The 20,673-nt window shown below is 47.2% G+C and overlaps 1 protein-coding gene across 4 annotated transcripts in view; it reads left to right on the top strand.

The window, feature by feature from the left end:
- helz (helicase with zinc finger) overlaps positions 1-19,592 on the top strand; it is a 48,191-nt gene extending 28,599 nt beyond the window's left edge. For 2 of the 4 annotated variants that reach the window (XM_083693808.1, XM_083693807.1), the window contains exons 22-31: positions 1,126-1,435; positions 5,507-5,558; positions 6,976-7,163; positions 8,946-9,156; positions 9,551-9,633; positions 9,746-10,262; positions 13,135-13,378; positions 13,656-14,367; positions 16,302-16,593; positions 17,143-19,592. In XM_083693808.1, the coding sequence (XP_083549934.1) occupies positions 1,126-1,435; positions 5,507-5,558; positions 6,976-7,163; positions 8,946-9,156; positions 9,551-9,633; positions 9,746-10,262; positions 13,135-13,378; positions 13,656-14,367; positions 16,302-16,593; positions 17,143-17,579 (3,046 nt within the window). In that variant the 3' untranslated portion in view covers positions 17,580-19,592. Of the gene's footprint in view, positions 1-1,125; positions 1,436-5,506; positions 5,559-6,975; positions 7,173-8,945; positions 9,157-9,550; positions 9,634-9,745; positions 10,263-13,134; positions 13,379-13,655; positions 14,368-16,301; positions 16,594-17,142 lie in introns of all 4 variants that reach the window. The other 2 variants (XM_083693806.1, XM_083693805.1) reach the window with 1 other exon arrangement.
- The last annotated feature ends 1,081 nt before the right edge of the window (positions 19,593-20,673 follow it).

The following is a 20,673-nucleotide window of genomic DNA, read 5'->3' as shown; positions in this document are numbered from 1 at the left end:
GGGGGGGGGTGTTGTCTCGCCCTGGGGGCGACGTCTCGCCTTGGGGGGGGGGGGGGGTGGGGGGGGGGAAGCACTCGGACCGTCTTATTGAAGGCTGATTAAATCCAGAGGACCAGAAATAGCCCTCACTAGTCACTGCAGATGAATTATAACAGAGACGAGTGCGCGCGCCCCGCACAAGGCAACAATAACAGAGAATGCATCATGTCACTTGAGTCACGGCGCAGCGCTCCCACTGTAGGGGCTTCTCCCTGCCTGGCTCTCTGTGTCGTCAACATCCACGAGTCACATTCGTTGAGAACCAAAGGTTCTCTTCTCAATTCTGGAGCGGGGATTTTTACTCAAATTGTCTTGATTGAAACGGAACCGACACCGCCCCCCCCCCTCCCCAGAGCCTGCGATAGAGCCATTTCATGTCACACTCCCTTTTTTGTCAAATCATTTAATTTTTCCTGTGTGTTACGTGTCAGTTGAAAGCGCCCCTCCTGGTGTGTGTGTCTCATGTTGATGATGCAATTTCACCGAGGGGACAGTTGTGAATAGGGGCCTGTCAGCCTTCCGAGAGAAGCCCGACAGCTTATTTCCTCCCATGCCCTGGTTCCTCTGGAAATATGCTAATCTAGGGAATGACTCACACACAGACACACACACACGCGCACATCAAACACACACACGTACTGTATGCACTTACACTTTCACTTATGTCAAATTCACACACACACACACACACACACACACACACGTGCATGCTCTCTCATACGTACAGTACTACAGCCTGTTCTGTGTTGCAGAACCCTGTCCTTGTGCACATGCCAACTCTACTCAAGACATTGGGTATAGATTGACAAAGGACTTCTCTTAATGCTTTCTGGATGCTTCCCCTCAAATGTACCATCATTAATGAATGATTCGGAGCCGTATCTGCTACGAGGTGGAATGGAGTTCTGGCAGTAAGAACCGTTTCACGTGGCCTCACTACTTGTGAGATGATGTGGACGCTGATTACTTTCTGTTGCAAAGTACAGTCAGCCTCCCTCTTCAGAGTGCAGTTGATGTTCATGCCACTCAACACCCCCCCCCCCCCCTCTCTCTCTCTCTCTCCCCCCTTCTCCCCCCCCACCGTAGAAAGTTCTGGGAGCGCTTCATCTCCATCTGCCACGAGAACACCAGCCTGCACGGCATCACCTTTGAGCAGATCAAGTCTCAGCTGGAGGCCCTGGAGCTGAAGAAGACGTATGTCCTCAACCCCCTGGCCCCCGAGTTCATCCCCCGCGCCCTGCGGGCCCCCCAGCAGCACCAACATCCCCACCAGCAGCACCAGGCCCAGGGACACCAGGCCCAGGGACACCAGGCCCAGCAACACCAGGCCCAGCAACACCAGGCCCAGGGACCCTCCAGCAAGCAGGGACCCCAGCAGCAGCAGTCTCCCCCCAAGGTAAGGCCCTCTTCTCTGCCGCCCCAGACCCAGGCTCTATTCAGGAATGTCTGTCTGTGTGTGTGTGTGTGTGTGTGTGTGTGTGTGTGTGTGTGTATTTCGTATTTTTCTCACTCACTCCTGTGGAACTGTCTGTGTGCTGTCCTCCTCCCAGTTTAAAGGTTAACTAAATCACCACAGCTGCCAACCTCCAGTATCACCCACTGGGCCTAATCAGCTGTGTATCCACACCATTATCCCGGTCTTAGACACACACACACACACACACACACACACAGGGGCAACACACACACAGGAGCAAACACACAGGTTCTTTTGAGACTCTGCGCGTAAAGGTCAGTAAGGCCATTGGTGTCTCATATGCCATATGCACTGTACAGGTACAGAGGCTTCTACATATTGGATATTAGCTGTGTGCCTTCAGTTGCTCTGCCATCTTACATATGGGCACATCGATAACAGCAGCAATGCCAGACTGTGGGCAGGGCGCCAGCTTCACCACCATGCAGCAACAGGAGCAGCAGTCCACCAGGTTTTTCCGCCACTATTTGCGGTCTTGCCTCCGGGCGCACAATGTCATCGGCACAAAATGGCTGCCAGAACTGGAAACACGGCTGCCATCATTTCGGTGTGCTACACTCGGAGGTGGACTGTAGCTCGCTCCCTCTCTCTCTCTCTCTCTCTCTCTCTCTCTCTCTCTTTTTCTCTTTCTCTCTCTGTCTGTATTTCTGTGCGCCAACACACCTGGTCAGGTGGCAGTTGTGCCATGCCATTGAGAGAGGCCCTCATCTGAGCTGGCATGCACAGACCGGGAGATGCCAGGAACAATGGAGCTGTTATACCGGCAGCAACTGTGACATTGAGAGGTTTTTGAGAGAATGTGGCCCTGGTATTTAGGCAATTATTTGAAGCGAATGCCAGAGCTTAAAGTTGGATTGCAATGGAATTGACCTACTTCCTACCCTGACGACAGTACAGCTATGCCCTAGGTCCTCGTATAACGCCAGGCTCATACAGGTCGACAGAACTGCAAGGTGCATGCGCTGACTGTCTTAATGGATGAACGTATCATGGTGTCTAAACTAGGGTTGGCCGATTGTCTACGTGATCCTACAGACCTATCGCCCTAAGTCGCTGATCTCTCTCTCTCTCTCTCTCTCTCTCTCTCTCACTCTCTCTCACAGTCCTGATTGTACTGTATGGTGTGTGTGAAGTGAGCACCCCCCCCCTCCCCCCACCACTCTCTCAGCTGAGAGGAAAAAAACCTGCTCTGCCTCGCTCCCTCTTACCCCTCAGCGCCGTTCCGTGTTGTGAACAGAGAAACAACTCTTCATTTAGCAGTTTGATAGATAACAGAGCGGAGGCTTTTAACACGCTATTGAGAAGCACACCGTAGGCATGTTGTAATTCCATGGGTATTGCCGCCCAGCCCCGGTAGTTAGACTGGTGAAGAAAGGTTATACGCCTCATGAGGTCTGTTTCAAAAGACCTCTGCACTCCGCGGTTGACTTGTAATGCGTTTGTGGGTCTCTTAAAAATTCAACACGGTAAATTCGGCGCGTTAGAATACGCTTTACGTAACGCTTGTGGGAAACGGGGAAGCAGAGGGCTGAGGAGGCGATTATTGACTTCAGAAACGCGCCATAAAATTAGCATTTTCTCCCGGTTTTTTGTTTTACTCAAATCAAAGAAAGTAATCTCTGTCGGTGATTGATTCGGACCATCTGTGATGACCGATGTCATCGTCCCAGTGCCCAACCCAACCCTAGTCTCAGCCTCTCACGGGGGAGATGCCATGTCAGGAGATATCAGGATGACCAACCATGGGCATGGTGCCACCTGATACCTCCTGACATGGCATCTCTCCAGCTCCCGTCTCCCGCCCCTCACACACACCAGAGTAGATTATTGTGTACGTGTCGCCGCCTATCTATCAACATTCCAGCGGGTAGAATCCATTCTGATTAAGGGGCATCAAGGGCTTCTGTGTCGTTAGTCACCTGACGATTAACGTCAATGTCAATAGACACGACACCACTCCCCTGCCCCCACCCCCCATCCCCCCCCCCCATCCCGAGTTGTGTAGATGTTGACAATAGGTATGTGGTGACCCCGACATTGGGTAGACGTTGAAAATAGATGTGCAGTGACTCTTAACGTTCCGTAGACGTCGGTGGGTGATGTTGCTGCTGTAAGCCTAGGGAGTCTATGTATTTTTTATTTCCTGGAGCAGAGAGAGTTGAGGGTTGTCATATCAAAGAGATGCTTGTTTTATTCAGGCTTGTTTGCTTATATTTGTCTGGCTTCTACTGTGTGTGTGTGTGTGTGTGTGTGTGTGTGTCTGCGAGCATGTGTGTGTGTCTGCGAGCATGTGTGTGTGTGTGTGTCTGCGAGCATGTGTGTGTGTCTGCGAGCATGTGTGTGTGTGTCTGCGAGCGTGTGTGTGTGTGTGTGTGTGTGTGTGTGTCTGCGAGCGTGTGAGTGTGTGTCTGCGAGCATGTGTGTGTGTGTGTCTGCGAGTGTGTGTGTGTGTCTGGTTGCACGCTGCAGTCAGTCCTCATTAGCTGAGAAAGGGAAGAGAGGAGAGAGAAAAATAGAGGTAGAGAGAGAGAGAGAGGAAAGGGAGAGAGAGAGAGATGTGACAGATTTCTCTGTGTGGCACCCCTACCTTCTCCTGCAGTATTGGGGATTAGGTAGCTGTAATTAAGTAGAGAGAGAGAGGGAGAGAGAGAGAGAGAGGGTGTAGTAGAGGTGAATCATGAATAAAAAATCATTATTGTACGCCCAAGAACCCACCCACACGTACCGGTGACACTGCTATATATAATGTATGATTGTTTTTATTGTCTTTCCGTCCCCTACTGAGTAGATCCATATTGTAAGGTACATATGACTTGGGCCAGCTCACCGTAATGGGTTAGGCTTAACCACGAACCTACATGCGCCCTCCGTTTCTGCATACAGGATGTGGCATTTCTCTAAGGCAATGCTTGCATCATTTATGCCGCGATTTGTGGACTAGTAGTAATGTAGGGAACAGTTCTTCTTTGTGACCACCCAAGCTTGACAAACAAATAGTTTCTCTTGAGTAGTTATCATTTCGTCATCTGCCCATTATGGCAGTTCTAGGCAGTGTCCCGGAAGGATAGCAGTGAGTAAGGGGCCAGAAAATGTGAAATGCACTTGATTAGATATGGCTGTACCCAACAGTGGCCTGATTTGTTCCTGGAGTGCAGAATACATCAGACTCCCACTGTGACGGCACTTATAAAGTCTTGTTCACGCTGGCAGTTTGACGTGGCTAAAAGTGTTCGATTTGTTTATGGACCGCTGAAGAGGTTTTGTTGCTTCCCGTCACGAGCCGTGGTTCTCATGAAGAGAAACGGAGAAACGGGCAACTGGGAAACTTCCATGGCAGGCTTTGTCACCCACAACTTCAGCATCACCACCACCACCTACACGGCACACGGTCCCGTTGTTACTATGACAACTAGCATAGCCATGTCAGTTTAACGCCACGGCCACACCAGACGATGCTATCAGATAATTAGAGATTGAGCCAATGGGAGTCACTGCGGGGGTCATCCGTTGACAGACAACGAAGATGACAAGGGTCTGTCTGTGTCCGTTTCATATGTTGTTGTTTTTTGGGGGGTTTTTGCCTTTTTTTTGTTTTTTTTACAGACAAAAAAAGTTCAAAGGAGTTGAACTTTCCACAGTCCGTGCAGCCGATTAGAAACAAGGTCTCGTAGTGAGTTGCTAGGCTGCCTTGTTCAGTTGCTAGGTTATTCCAATAGTCACGCCCAAAGCTTTAGATTCTAGAACTGGCTCTGTGTATTCTAGAACTGGTTGTGTGCATTCCTGGCTACGTGTTCTAGAAGTGCAAGTCGTGTAGCCATAGTGACATATATGGGCCACCGTGGACCCTACTGTCACTGCTTGCTACGTCCTGCTCCCTATGGAGCTCCCTCCCCCTCCCCCTCCTCCCCCCTTCTCTTCTCCATCGACTTCTCTCGCTCCGTTGCGTTCTAAGGATGCATCTCTCTCTCTCTTTTTTTTTGTCTCTTCTAGGGGAAAGGGCAACATGCGAACCATACTGAACACTTTCCACCAGAAGGATTTGGTGAGTTCCATAACCGTCTCTACCCTGCTCTGTTTCCGGTCGTGGTGTTAGGGTAAACATTGCTGATGCCAACTGTAAGCGTTCATCCATGTGTGTTGTTTATAAAACACTCTTAGGCTTTTTCTTGCATTTCCCGTTTACTGCTATCATGCCCAAATGTGTACTCCAGTTGCTATTATGGGATTTGTGACACTAGTCATATGTAGGGCCAGGAGTTTTTCCGAACCACGTGACATAACCAGGAACAGCTCCAGGCCCTAGGTATAGGATACAACTGGGGTGGGGGGGGTCTGAAATTTTTCCTGGTGAGGTCACAGAGTCAGGAAAAACCGCCGGCCCGAGGCAAATAATACATGTTTTTTTCTTGGCTCTAATAACCCTTTGTCTGAAATACTAGACTGGAAAAATCTTTGAAAAGGTTGAGTAAAATAAACACTTCTCACTCATCTCCTATGTGGAGATTACAACAAAGCCCCTGGTTGAGAGGGCTGAGCAGGGAGCAGAATGTCCCTTCCTAGTCACCATGAATCCAGTCTCCTCACAGAGGAACGCATGAATGCCCTTTTGGGGGTTAGGCGAGCGAGGGAGAGTGGAGAGGAGGCGTACTGTGCTATTGCTGGGGGGGGAGGGGAGGGGGAGGGGTATTGTGCCCTCACTTCATACAGAGAAAAGGACAGGGGCAGTGTACCAAACCTTCTTACCCCAGAATACCACCCCTACCACAGTGTAGGTGTAATCATTATCATCATCATCACCATAATCATCATTATTAAACAACAGAACTGGCATTTCTATCACCCCTCTCTCTCCCACACACACACACACACACACACACACACACACACACACACACACACACACACAACATATCCCCCCTTGTCATCTCCAGAGTATCATAAGCTAATTCAGTGGCACAGATGGATAGCTGGGCTCCATGCAGGCCCGAGGCTGCTGCTGCACTGTGTCCCAGACTAGAATAACACACAGCTCGGATCAGCATCATCATTTAATATGATGTTCTCTCTCTGGGGAGATGCAGTTCTTTACCTGTTCTTTAACCCCTGATCCTGGGAAATGCTGTTCTTTAACCCCCAATTCTGAGAAAGAAACCCGGATTTAGTGTGCTATGTTGACATTATGAACACCAACGTGGTCAAATTGTTCTTGTGTGCTACACTACAATAACACTGTATTATTGCATGTGGGTACAGTATGCTCGATGTATGCACAAACAACATCACAGATGACCCTTTGCTAGATTTTTGTACTAATCACTTCTGCACCTCAACGCAAACCACAAAAGGACATTCCTTCGCTATATCTAGCTGTTAATGTAATAGTATTTTATTTAATAGTAATTCATAACATCCTATTTATTCCCCCCCCCCTTCCCCTTCCCCCACCGTTCTCTCTCCAGTTCAACCTAACCCGGCAGTCTTGATGGGTAACACTATCCGTGCGTTCTCGCCCCCCCTGGGTGGCACCCCCGGCGCCATGGGCAAGTCCCCCAGCCCCGTGCAGAGGATAGACCCCCACACTGGCGCCAGCATCCTCTACGTCCCAGCCGTCTACGGGGGCAACATGGTCATGTCCATGCCCCTGCCCGTCAGTGGGGTACACCTCTCTCTCTCTATCTCTCCGTGCCTCTCTCTCTCTATCTCTCCGTGCCTCTCTCTCTCTGCCTCTCTCTCTCTCTCTGCCTCTCTCTCTCTCTGCCTCTCTCTCTCTCTGCCTCTCTCTCTCTCTGCCTCTCTCTCTGCCTCTCCCTCTCTCTCTCTCTCTCTCTCTGCCTCTCTCTCTTTCTTTTTCTCTCTGCCTATCCCTCTCTCTATCTCTCTCTTTCTCTCTCTCTCTCTCTCTCTTTCTTTTTCTCTCTGCCTATCCCACACACATGCGCACACACACACTCATTGTCTTTCTTTTTCTATCTCTCTTCCTATCTCTCTCTATATCTTTCTCTGTCACTCTTTTTCTCCCTCTGTTTCTCACTCTCACTCCATCCATCTGTTCTCTCTCTCTTTCTCTCTCTCTCACACACACACACTCTTACAGGTTCATTCAAATGATCAAATGCTACTGTATCATTGGTCTTTATTGCTTTGGCTCGAATTTGTAGTTTGTTTGCAGTAGTAGGTCCAACAAAACAGACGAGGCATGTGGGGTGTTAAGAGATAAAAACGCATGAAACTGCATAAATTTAATTATGCCAGTGTTCTTGTGATGTCGTTATGATGAGTTGCTAACAAATGTTTAGCAACACATACTGATTGCTCAGAGTGCTGATAGTGCCCATAAGGTTCACAACCAAAAGCTCATCTCATGTTTGGCATCTGTCTTTCTCCATCCCCCTCTCTCTTTCTCTTCTCCATCCCCCTCTCTCTTTCTCTTCTCCGTCGCTCTCTCTCTTCCTCTCCTCCGTCCCTCTCTCTTTCTCTCCTCTGTCCCTCTCTTTTCCTCTCCTCCATCCCTCTCTTTCTCTCCTCCATCCCCCTCTCTCTTTCTCTTCTCCGTCGCTCTCTCTTTTCCTCTCCTCTGTCCCTCTCTCTTTCTCTCCTCCGTCCCTCTCTTTTCCTCTCCTCCATCTCTCTTCCTCTCCTCCATCCCTCTCACTTCCTCCTCCATCTCTCTCTTTCTCTCCTCCATCCCTCTCTCCTTCTCTCCTCTGTCCCTCTCTTTTCCTCTCCTCCATCTTTCTCTTTCTCTCCTCCATCTCTCTCTCTTTCTCTCCTCCATCCCTCTCTCTATTTCTCCTCCATCCCTCTCTCTTCCATCCTTTCTCTTCTTCTCAAAATGAGATGAAAAATGACACCAATTACTTCTGTTGTTAATTAGCCTGGGGGGGGGGGGCGAAATGTCAGTCCTTACCTAGGGTACGGTAAGGGCAGGTACAGAAAGAAAGAAAGACATCTCTCCATCCAACACAATCTAGGCTACGCTGTTTATTTCTCCATTTAAAAACGTAATGGCAGCTGAACCAACTCTCAATCAGGAGGAGGGTTTGGTACGGCACGGAGAACTGCTAAGTGTTTTTCTCCCGGAGAGAAAGCTTCAGTAGTAGAGATCTCAGGGTTGTTTTTAAAATGGTGTTTTTGGTTTTACTAGATAGTCTCGGATGCCTTACTTCCCCTCATGCAGTATCTGGGTACACTGACATTGTGCAACAATGTCATTTCTGTATTGAAGACCTAACCTTCACATGCATTAAGGAATGAACATATGGCTGGCTGATTAATTAAATAAATAAATAAATGGCTGAATGAATACATGACTGACAGATAAATGATGTACTGACCGTCTGAATGAATGAATGAATGGATGCAAACCTTGTTTTTGCCGCTCTGTAACATGATTCTAACCTCTCACTAACATGCCCCACCCCCTCCCCAGTTACCCTGGCCGGGCTACCAGAATCGCTTCCCCATGGACCCCCGCATCATGAGTCACCAGGCAGCCATGGCCTACAACCTCAACCTGCTCCAGGCCCAGAACCGGGGGTCCCCCATCCCCTACGGCGGGGTCACACACCCCTCGCCCGGGCTGGGCATGGGGGGCCAGCCCAGCCCGGACAAGGAGCTGCAGGCTGATCCCATCAGGAATGGTGAGGAAGGACTAGGTGAAAAGATGGGACAAAATTATACAGGGATTGTGTGTATTGTATGACGTCGTTGTTTTTTCCAGTCAAGGCATTTGGCCGGTGCCCATACCTGTAGCAGTGTACGGTAATTGAGAGCAGATTGAGCACCTGTTCCCAAACGACGTGCTCGTCTAAAGAATGGTGATAATTGCCAGTAATTCACAAGCGCCTTTGATGCCTTAACGCCTTTAGCCTCGCCTGGAGGGGGGCCCAGGGGGTTCAGTCTTGGTTAATGGATACCCGTTCTGAAGTTCATCAAACGCACGTTTTGCGAAGGCGTTTGAAGCTTTCCAAGTAGCATGGCTCACTCAAACTATGCCTGTGTTTGTTTGTTTTTTTGTTTTTTTTTCCCCATCAGGTAAATTGGAGGGATGTCCAAAGTCGGAGCAGAGTCGGTTGCAGACACCAGAGAGAAAAACATCAGACATGAAAGACAAACAGGTCCGTAGTGAAATAAGGATCATTCTACTAAAAAGTCAATAAAAATAAAAAAAAATCATCAAATGAATGATGGTCGTGCTCACAGTGGTATGGTGTGTCCCCTCTCCTCCAGGGAGAGTTGGATCCTGGTGGTGGTGGGGGGGGTCGCGGTCTAGACCCACAGGCAGACGGGATGGGCTTCCTCCACCGCAGCAAAGACCCCTCAGGCCAAAGACCCCTCAACTACCACCTGGCGCCCCCCAACCCGGCCTTCGCCCCTCACCCCGGAGCGGGCAGAGCCTTCCCCCCACAGTACCCAGTCTCCAGGCTCCCCTTCCGGGTTCCTCCACAGCACCCTGGCCCCTCCATGGGCCCACAGAACCAGAGCCAGCAGCAGCACGCGGCCCAGCTCTCCCCAGCCTTCCCCCCCAGCGGCACCCACAACCCCTCCTTCTTCTCTGGGCCTCTGCCCCCCCACAGGGGCGTGCAGTCACCCAGCCTGGAGGGGGGGGAGCTTGGAGGTGCGGAGGACGGGATGGGGAGCTCCATGAGGGCCCAGATGGGGGGCCACCACCCTGCCCTCTCCCAGCCCAGCAGAGTCAACAGCTTCGGGGAGGAGAGTCAAGACGGAGGCCTGGGAGATGGACTGGGTGAGTGGTCGTGATACGTACTGCTACGACTATACCAGGTGGTGCTGGTGGAGGCAGAAATCGGAAGACGGGCGCATTGTAATGCATGGAATGGAATGAGGAACGGTATCAAACACGTCCGTTTCCCTCATCCCTCATTCTGTTCGTGGGTTCTGCCCAAAGAATGTAAGAGTGGCGCTGCGCCACGCTGTGAACTTGGCGGCGCCACGATGTAAACATTTCAACACAAATTAAACTAGATATTTTAGTAACAATGGCGTAACTACCGTTGATCGCCAACGACAGCGTTGTTGAAAGCGGTATGATGTTCCTCAGTTAATCCGGCGTTTTGGCTGTATTTTGTGGCACTTTTTTTTTTTACATTTTACATTTACATTGATGGCATTTAGCAGACGCCTTTATCCAAAGCGACTTACAACAAATACATTTGTTTAAGTAAGTGAATCATCTATCCAACAGCCATCATAAGACAAAGTAATCAATGCTCACACCAGGGGCCATTGGCAGTCGTAATGCCAGAAGCCTTTTATGTGCATTTTGACATGAATAAATGGGCTTGAGGCCATTCAGAATTGCCCCGAGGATGAAGTTGGCCCCCAAATGAACTTCAAGTGAGATTACGTATCTTGGATCGTTCAAGGAGTAGGAAATAGTCCGTGAAACAAATTCTGAATCTGAATCCAATAAATAAAAGATGATAGATTGGCTTCCTCCAAGCGTAACTAGCCTAATGTAATGACTCAAACGCTGTGGTCTCAGCTGGTGCGCTTCACTTGAGTCTTTGAATATCCATAATCTCTTTCCCGTCATGCAGTATGGATGTCGGAAACGTGTCTCCCAATTATAAGGGCGAGACTAATTGCAGAAATCACAAGGCCTGCACGGCAACCGATGCAAGCACGCGTTGTCCGATGACGCTTCGGTTTACAACGCAACCAATGATTATAAAGTCATTTCTAGGCATAACCTGGTCACGTATATATGTCTTGCTTAGGTTCTAGCATTCTGGACTCTAGCATTAGCTTGAGGTATTATAGGATAAATAAGAATTGCGTAGTATCAGAGTTGAGTAGATGTATTTAGACAAACAATAATGTAAGCATTATGGTACACAAGTAATACAAAGTGTAAATACACAAGAAGAGTTTCTTTGTTGTTATTGCAGAGATGATGAGAGACGAACCGCAAGTAATCGTCTTGTCACCAAATGTAATAGACTACCAATTTGTATTAATTTATTCGAAGACATAGTAACTGCCATGTAAATTCGGGCCATAATGAGCGATCTGAAGGGTAAAAATGAACCGCAATTAGCTATGGATTAGGCCTCTCCTCTCCGCTGTTTTAACTTTCCTTTGCTCACGGCCACCTCGCACACACACACACACACACACACACACACACACACACACGTTTGCTGCTCCTGCCTCCAGACAGAGCCAGCCGTTCCTCTGAAGTTGGTTGTGCTTCTGACTAACTAGTTAGTTAGTTAGACTCACTGTAGGGTGTGTTCTGATTCGGTTAGGCAGCTTCTATTAGGCTACAAATGAAGCAAATTAGTTATTTGAATGCGTTTCTTTTGATGGACTAATGAACTGCCGTATTGAGCGGATGGTTTGCTGAAAGCAAGTCATGTTTCCTCTCATCTCCACTCTGTCTGTCCCCTCGATGCACACCGCCACCCGCTAAGCACCCAAGTGTTAAAACTTCAGTCGTGTTTTTGTTTTACATTTTTTAAAATTGTTTTTCATGCCAGTACTCGAAACAGTCAAAACAATTAAAATGCCAATCGTGTGTGTGTCTGTGTGCGCCATGAGTACTTGAACGGACGTTAAAACTGGCGTGTGATAGTGTTGTCACCAAATGCAATAGGCTGCCAGTTTGTATTCTTTGATTCAAAGACATAACTGCCATGTCAGTTCGGGCTATACTGAGCAATCCTCCTCCTTAAGTGTTAAAAGTTCAGTCGTGTTTTTTCAAAACACTTTTAATTGTTCTTCATGTGAGAGCTTGGAACAGTCAAAACAATTAAAATGCCCATTGTGGGTGTGTTTTTTTGGGGGGGGGGGGGGATGTTCCGGAAGGTTCTGAGCACAAGTGAATTGTCCCTCTTGACTGGCCTATTTTAGACTGTTTTGTGCTGTTATGTGAGATAATCACTGCTGCCACTAACTGTCTGTTTATAGTTGGAGGCCTATAACACTTTCATGTTCTCACATAATTACTGAACATCATGTAATTAGGCACTGCTGGGAAAGTTTTGGGTTGTTTTATTTCAACCCCATACAACGTTTCTTTTTGTCCTTTGACGATGTGTTAATCACAACCAGGCCGTAACATGAATTTTGTAATGTTATGTTGTAAATCACACTCGAATAAGAAAAAATAATTGTCTCATTATAAGATAATTATCACCCACTCCTGTGAAAATGAAAGTCCAATTCGCTTCTTCTTCGTAAAACCGACGCATTTCAGCATTTAAATTAGTTTAGGTTTAATTACAAAGGGGCTAACACTTAAGCACGATTTTCCATCATGAAAGAAACACCATTTTATGTGTGAACTGAGAGGTTGGATGTCTATTTATGCTGTTAGCTCCTCATTTCATGCACCTTAGCGGGAGTGAGACAGTAGGTAGATACACCTCTACTTTAACTCAGGTCTTACAATCATAGCTTCTAATAAAGTCTCTCCTCTCCCTCTCCCTCTCTCTCCCTCTCTCTCTCCCTCTCTCTCTCTCCCTCTCCCTCTCTCTCTCTCTCTCTCTCTCTGTCATCTCTCCCACTCTCTCTCTCTCTCTCTCTCTCCTCTCCCTCTCTCTCTCTCTCTCTCTCTCTCTCTCTCTCTCCCTCCCCCCCTCCCCCTCCCCCAGACCCCCTAGCCCTTGAGGCTCTGACTCAGCAGGCCAGACTAGGCCAGTGGGGGGACCCTCCAGGACCGTTCCTCCAGGGGGGGGTGGCCTTCCCTCTCCCCCAGCAGCTGGCCCACCTGGCCCAGCCCGGCCTGGCCCGCTTCCCCCCTCAGCTCCTCCGCGCCAACTGGAGGCTCAGCGCCAGCATGGAGGAGGAGGCCGCAGCTGCAGCCGCTGCTGGAGGAGGAGGGCCGCCCTTCACCAGGTACCGTCACCTTGCTCAGCTGTCCTTGGGTCTGTTTCTCTCTCTCTGTCCTTTATCTTTCTCAATCTCTCTCTATGCCTGTTTCTGTTCTCCTTTCTTTCTTTCTTTCTTTCTTTCTTTTTCTTTCTTTTTCTTTCTTTTTTTTACCCCCACTCCCACTCTCTTTTTTCTGAGCTTGCATTGCTTCCTTTTATCAAACAATTTTCATCTGTGTCTTAACACCCCACTAGTTTAACACGTTTGAGAGATTAAGGTGTGTGTGTGTGTGTGTGTCCAGGTTCCCCGGCCTCCTGAGAGAGATGCCCCCCCAGGATCAGCCCGACCACAGGGATGCCCCCGAGATGCAGCCGCCTCCCCAGTCCCGCCTGCTCCAGTACCGACAGGTCCAGTCCCAGTCCCGCTCCCCAGGTGACCCCTCGTCCCCCTCGGCCACCACGGCCAACCACACAGGCCCCTTCCCCCCCGGCCCCTACCCCCACCCCCACCCCCACCCCGACGCCAGCCGCGAGCTGGAGCTCCTCAACAACCCGGCTCTCCAGCAGCACCCTGGGAACCCTCTCTACAACTACCCCCACTCTACCCACCACCACCAACCTGGCTCCACCACCCCTCCACCACAGCTGAAGTACCTCCTCCAGGAGGCCCAGTGGCCCCACAGCGGAGCTGCATCAGTGGGCGCCCAGCAGCAGGCTCAGAACCACCACATGCTGGGCCACGGCGGGCAGGGCCAGGGGCAGAGCTTCCCCTACGGCCTGCCCGTCATGGCCCACCCCAGCAGACAGGAGGTCCACCTCATGCAGCTCCAGCACCACCACCACCACCACCACCAACAACAACAGCAGCAGCAGCAGCAACATCAACAACAACAACATCAACAACAACAGCATCAACAACAACAGCAGGGTCAGCAGCAAGGCCCAGGCCAGGAGTCGTACCACCCGTTGTCCCCCAGAACAGCAGCCGCCACCGCCCTTCACAATGTAGAAGAGGTAAGAGCCTAATACCGCAGGATGGCAACCAGGGGAGGCTGGGGGAGGTAGGAGGACGGGCCTCATTTCTAATGCATGGAATAGGATCAGGAATAGTATCAAACATGCGTGTCTGATACCATTCCTCATTCCATGCAAAGCGTGCAATATCCGTTTGATATCTCTTTGATATCTCTCTGCTATAGGTGGAATAGTAATTCTGTGCTTAAGGGAATGCCGCTTGCTAAAGGCTACATATGGGATGATATGTAGAGTACAAAGCCATACGTCATTGGGGCCAGGAGTTTTTCCGAACCACGTGACCTGACCCAGGTTTTTTCCTGGTCAAGTCAGGCTGACAGGGAAAACTCTGGTGGAGGTAGAGGAGGACAGGCTGGTGGAGGTAGAGAAGGGAGGCTGGTGGAGGTAGAGGAGGACAGGCTCGTTGTCATGCCTGGAACGGAGTGAGGGATGGTATCAAACACACATTCCATTCCGTGCATAACAATGAGCCCGTCCTCCGGGGGGGTCCAGCCTCGACTGCCAGAGAGACACGCAGCTTACAACAACAACACAAATGTCAGCGCTGCTTATGCTGTTTACCTGTGCCTTGAAGTTACTTTACTTTTTGCATTTGTTACAAAAAATTAACACCCACCAAATGTAGGTAGATTTTGGCGTTGCCGGGTAAACCTGTAAATCTTACCAGACACTTTGACGGGTAGCCAAGAGAGGTTTGCGAATATTATGCTTCAATTAAAAAAAAAGAAAAAAGAAACTGGTGCGATCTGCTATTATGGTCACCATTAATGCAACATTTGTGACAACACTCCTCCTCCTGCCTCCTCCAGCCGACTGTGACTGCTGCACATCTCACTCACGCTTCTCCTGACTTTCAAACAAACCCCCGTCTGTGAGCTTCCTTAGTTACAACAACGCCCCTGGTTACATAAATAAAGCATAACAGTCAAATTCAACTACATGCGACAGCGTGAGAGAGCGACTTAGATGCGCCCGCGTGAGATCGAAAACATGCAGGGGAGAATATGTAGCGGTATTTTGACAGGGATAGTCGCGAAACTTAAAAGCCTACAGGAGGTTTGATCTGTGCAGGGAGTCATTTTCAATGTGTCAGAAGTCGTGCTAATGTGTTTTTTGTGATATTTGCCTTAATATTGGTTTTAAAAATGTGGCTACTGAATTTTCTCATCCACCAGACACCTTGGCTGGTAGACCAAAAAGTTCATTTTATGCCCTGGTTTTAAGTCAGATGACATCCAAATTATTTCTTCTGTCAGGAAAGATGACTCAGGGGTTGGTTTAAATATTCATTAAACCAGCCCAAATAAATTAGTTGTTCAAGGGGCACCCACTGACATTTTGCGAATATCAAAAAAGTAATTTGTCATCTGTGATGACATCTCCAAAATTACTGACTTTGTCACTGTTGAAAGTCAGGAAAAGAGAGGATCTTGTCAGAGCACTGATTGAAGATCAGATCTCACTCGCTTATTTTGTGCATTTTGATATTTTCATTAGAGAGGTCTTCTATTAGGGTGTTGCTGTTAAGCATAGCACTCCCTTCCCAAAAGCTGAGTGCCCTACAGTAATCAATACCGCTCTTTCTCTCTCTCTCTCTTTCTTTCGCTCTCTTTCTTTTTCTTTCTTTCTCTCTCTCTCTCTGTGTCTCTCCTCCACCCCCCCCTCTCTCTCTATCTCTCCCCCCTCCTCCATCGCTCTTTCTTTCTCTTTCTCTCTCTCTTTCTCTGTCCCCCTCCCCCCCTCTCTCTTTCTTTCTTTCTTTCTCTCTCTCTCTCTCCCCCCTCCTCCATCTCTCTCTCTCTCTCCCTCCTCCGCCCCCCCTCTCTCTCTCTCTCTCTCTCTCTTTCTTTCTTTCTCTCTCTCTCTCTCCCCCCTCCTCCATCTCTCTCTCCTCCCCCCCCCCCTCTCTCTAGTATGAACCCAGGGGTCCAGGCCGGCCTCTTTATCAGAGACGGATCTCCTCCAGCTACCCTGACGAGACGGCCCCCGCCGCTGCCCAGCAGCCCCCCCCGCCCTGCCCCTCGGACCCCCAGGAGCACCCACACCCCCACCCACACACACACAGCCACCCTCACACACACCCCCACGCCCCCTACGGTTACCCCCCGCCAGAGATGTGGCCCGGTAACGGGGGAGGCCCCGGCCCGTTCCACAACATTCCATGCAACGGAGCCAGTACACTTGCTCAGCACCGGGACCTCCTAGGTAGGTGTCAGTTGCCCCAGTGTGTGTGTGTGTGTGTGTGTGTGTGTGTGTGTGTGTGTGTGTGTGTGTGTGTGTGTGTGTGTGTGTGTGTGTGTGTGTGAGTGAGTGTGTGTGAGTGAGTGTGTGTGTGTGTGGGGTCAGTTGGGCGTTACCGTTGTTGACGGCTGTCAAGGATTGATCCAGTGAATCCAACGTGAAGGCTGGTGGCATGTTGGTCTGCTATGAAGTGTGAAGAATTGCCTGTCATGTGGTTGTCATTTATAATGATGAAACTGATGAGCTTGAGGGGTCTAATTTTGTTTTCTTCATACCTGCATACCTAGTCTCAGGACATCAAATTCACTTAGTCACAAAAAGTATTGTGAGAAAACATTTCATAACCAAATAATACATTTGAAGTTGAAAACTTCCCCCAATAATTGTCTCTTGTATCTTTTCCCCTTCTCCCTCCTCTTTTCAATCCCGGCCCCCTCCTTTTCCGCCATTTCCCCATCTTCTCTTCCCCTCATCTGTCCATTCCTCCCCCCCTCCCGTCTCTCTCTCCAACAGCTTCCTCCAAGGCCCTGCGGCAGGCAGAGGAACAGATGAAGGCTGAGGCAGCAGCCGCAGCAGCCTCAGCCCAGCCCCCCCCCCACTCCCTTCAGCACCTCGGACAGTTCCCCCCCCTCATGCCCAACAACAAGCAGCAGCAACAGCAGCAACAACAACAACAACAGCAGCAGCAGCAGCAACAACAGCAGCAGCAACAACAGCAGCAACAGCAACAACAGGCCCCACCTGAGCCTGGTCAGGGCCCTCCTGGTGGGCCCCAGAACCCCCTCAGCAAACCCCCTACCATGTCCTATGCTAGTGCCCTCCGCGCCCCCCCCAAACCCCGAGCGCGCCCCGAACAGGTCAAGAAGAACAGCGACCCTCTATCCCTTCTCCAAGAGCTCAGCATAGGAAGTTCAAACGGTAGCAACGGATACTACTCCTATTTCAAATGAGTGTCGCCCCCGCCCCCCCGCCTCGCCCCCCCCTGAGAGATTTCCCCTAGAAATATATAAAAAATGAAAACAGTAAAAAAAAAAAAAAAAAAGCAAAGAAAATTACTACAAAAAAAAAAAAAAAAAAAAGCAAAAGTTTTATGGTGATTAAAAAAAGGAAAAAAAAAACGGTACAAAGTGCTTTTACAAATCGTTTCTATTGATAGTTTTTCGTTTCCTGCTTCTTTTTTTTTTGTTTTTGTTTTAAACTTTTATTTGTAACAGTCAAATTCTTTTTTCTGTTTCACATATCTGTGAAAAAGTAAAACATAAGTATATATAATGGATGCATTACTGGTATATATACATACTCATTATGTATATATGAATATATACTTATATTATGTACACTTGTATATGTACGTAATGCAAAAAAAAAAAAATGTTGAAAAATTTTAAAAACACAAGAATTCGGTTGGCCACTTAGCTGCCTGTTTATTTTCCCCCATTGAAGTTGGTTACGTTGACCACTTTATTAAAAGTATGTTAAAGCTTTTTTGTTTTCGTCTGTTTTTTTTTAATTTTTTGGAGTGGACTTAATGTCTTGATTTTCATCATAGTTATGTTAAGGGGGAATTTAAAGCTAAGTGGTCAACTGAGTTGATATGAACTATATGGAACATTGTATAGAAGTAGATAATTTTTTTCCTCTAATCTGTACATACAAAGAAAATAAAAATGACTTGAGTGGCATGCCACAGACATGTACCTAAGTTCCTGTACCATGTTAGCATTTAGCATTTACATTAGACTTTCTTTGGTTTGCTTTTGTTTAATTCGTAGACATCGTCACCCCGAAAATCATCATCAGTGACGGATTAATAAGTACAGTAAATGTGATTTTTACATAAACACACAAATACACACAAATCAGAAGATAAACATGATTACTTTATGAATTTTACAGAATACAAATGTGTTGGTTGCACGTGTTGTAATTTAACCCCCTTCCACCAGCCCTCCTCTCTTGTACAAGATTGAAATATATCATAGGTAAAGATAATTGATAAGCATGCAAAATCCAATTCCATCTTGGGGAAAGTAGAATGGCAGAAAGAACCAGAACAGTCCACTACAGTACTTGTAAACAGCTGAACACAACCCAGATGACAAGTGTTCTACTGGTTGAATGGCTAGACTTTCACCTCAGTATGTAGGACCTCTGTCTTGTGAACATCTGTACCATTGACGAGGTGCAATCTCACCCTGTCACATGTGTAAAGTCATTATATTGACCAAACGACTATCAATCAAGCTTTCTTATCAATAGTTGCTGGGGATTTACTTGTTAGTGGAGGGACTTGAGAGAAACTGTGCATATTTTGAGTCAATGTGGAACGTGGGTCCATTGCAGAAAGTGGAGGTTGCTGTATGGAGAGGGATCATTGAAGGTGTAGAGAGGGTCACTGCCAGGTCAGAATGATGTGTGTCGTGGTGAGTGAGTGTTTGGAAGATGTGTGGTCAAAGTCGGATGTCCTTTTGTTCGGGTTTGACTGAGCTGGGCTTGATGTTGATCAGAAAGGCAAGGAAAGACTCCCGTTTCGGAGGAGTTTCAGATGTATTTTGATGCATTACATGAGTTGTACTTGTACTCATAACAGCAATACCACAATCCTTGTCACCGATGTTGAATTTGATGTACCCTTTGTGTTGCCAATTTAAATGTTTGGAAGAATTCAAGATATTAGGATTTGTTAACCACCAAGCTGTCCAACCTTTACACAATTGTATAGTGGTACACTCATGACCTTGATCAAATAGAAATGACCAGTATGATGAAATAATCATGTTGGATGACGATGCAGATTTATGTAACAGAGGTTGATTGACTCATTTGTCGGTTTTCTTCGCATTTAAAGCAACATTCAATGTCAAAGTTACTGCAAATCGTTTATCTTAAGGCTTTTTTCAATATTGATTTGTGTTACCTTTTCTCCCCAATCGAAAATAAAACATTTTATAAGGTTTAATGAATTAATTGTCTCAAATACAATTTCATTTATACAACGTGGTAGAATACTTTAGAATACTTCTTACTGGTACATTTCTGTAACTCTTTTGTTGTTCATTTTACCTTTGAGCCAGTCAATCAGGACTTTAGTTTTCCAGATTAAACATGCTGTCGGGTATTCAGGAAGCTTAACCTAGTAATAAATTTAAAAAAAAAAACTTTCCTCTTGGACATAGTTGGAACAATCATTGAATAAGACAGGGACTTTTACTTTATTTCGATTTTTCGTCATTGTTAAAATTCCAAGGTCCAGATTCCAGAGGTTGTGCTTTTTGATTCATCACAAAATAAATAACATATACTTGTAAATATGCATTTTCTAGGTATTTACAAACAAGGTTTAGGGAGCGCCTCAATTTTGTAGAAGCTGTTTAAAGAAGAGGTATGCTCTTTTTTGATTATGCAAATTCACAAAAACAAACAAACTACAGAAATGGACATCAAGGATCCGGTCAACAGTTTTAGCATCTTATAGGAAATAGAACTTTGTAGATTAATTTTTATAAGGTCATGTCTGGCTGCTTTGACAAAAGAGGAGAGTTTTTGTTGCAGGCATATAAAACATTTTATTTTACTGTAGAATACTTATTTTTTAATACATTTAAGTCGCAAAATGTAATTTTTTCCTGTTTTATTGCTAAAATTGCAGTTAAGACGCTAATATTTTAATTTCACCGGTGCTTTGTGGTTCGACAATGAATTTTGTGAAGATTGTACGTTCATTCTGTGCATGCCAAGATGACCTGGCTCGTTTTTTTCCCCTGGTTTTCTCAAATGGTTTGTATTGATTTGTGAAAAAAATAATTATATATATATATATATGTATATATATATATATTAAAAAAAAAAAAAAAGCCACGTTTTTCTCTCCCTTCGAAGTCAAATTTTGGTATTATTTGATGTGTACAATGACTTGTGACATTATGAACAAAACATTATGATATTTTACTAACATGTCGATGAATTATGTAATGGTCATGTAAGACCATTTTTCTGCAGTTATTATTTAGCAGGGCAGAGGTTGCTCCCGTACACGCACCACAT

This window comes from Argentina silus, assembly GCF_951799395.1.
Source record: "Argentina silus genome assembly, chromosome: 22".
In the NCBI taxonomy this organism is placed as follows: domain Eukaryota; kingdom Metazoa; phylum Chordata; class Actinopteri; order Argentiniformes; family Argentinidae; genus Argentina; species Argentina silus.
This window is presented reverse-complemented; position numbering and strand designations above follow the sequence as displayed.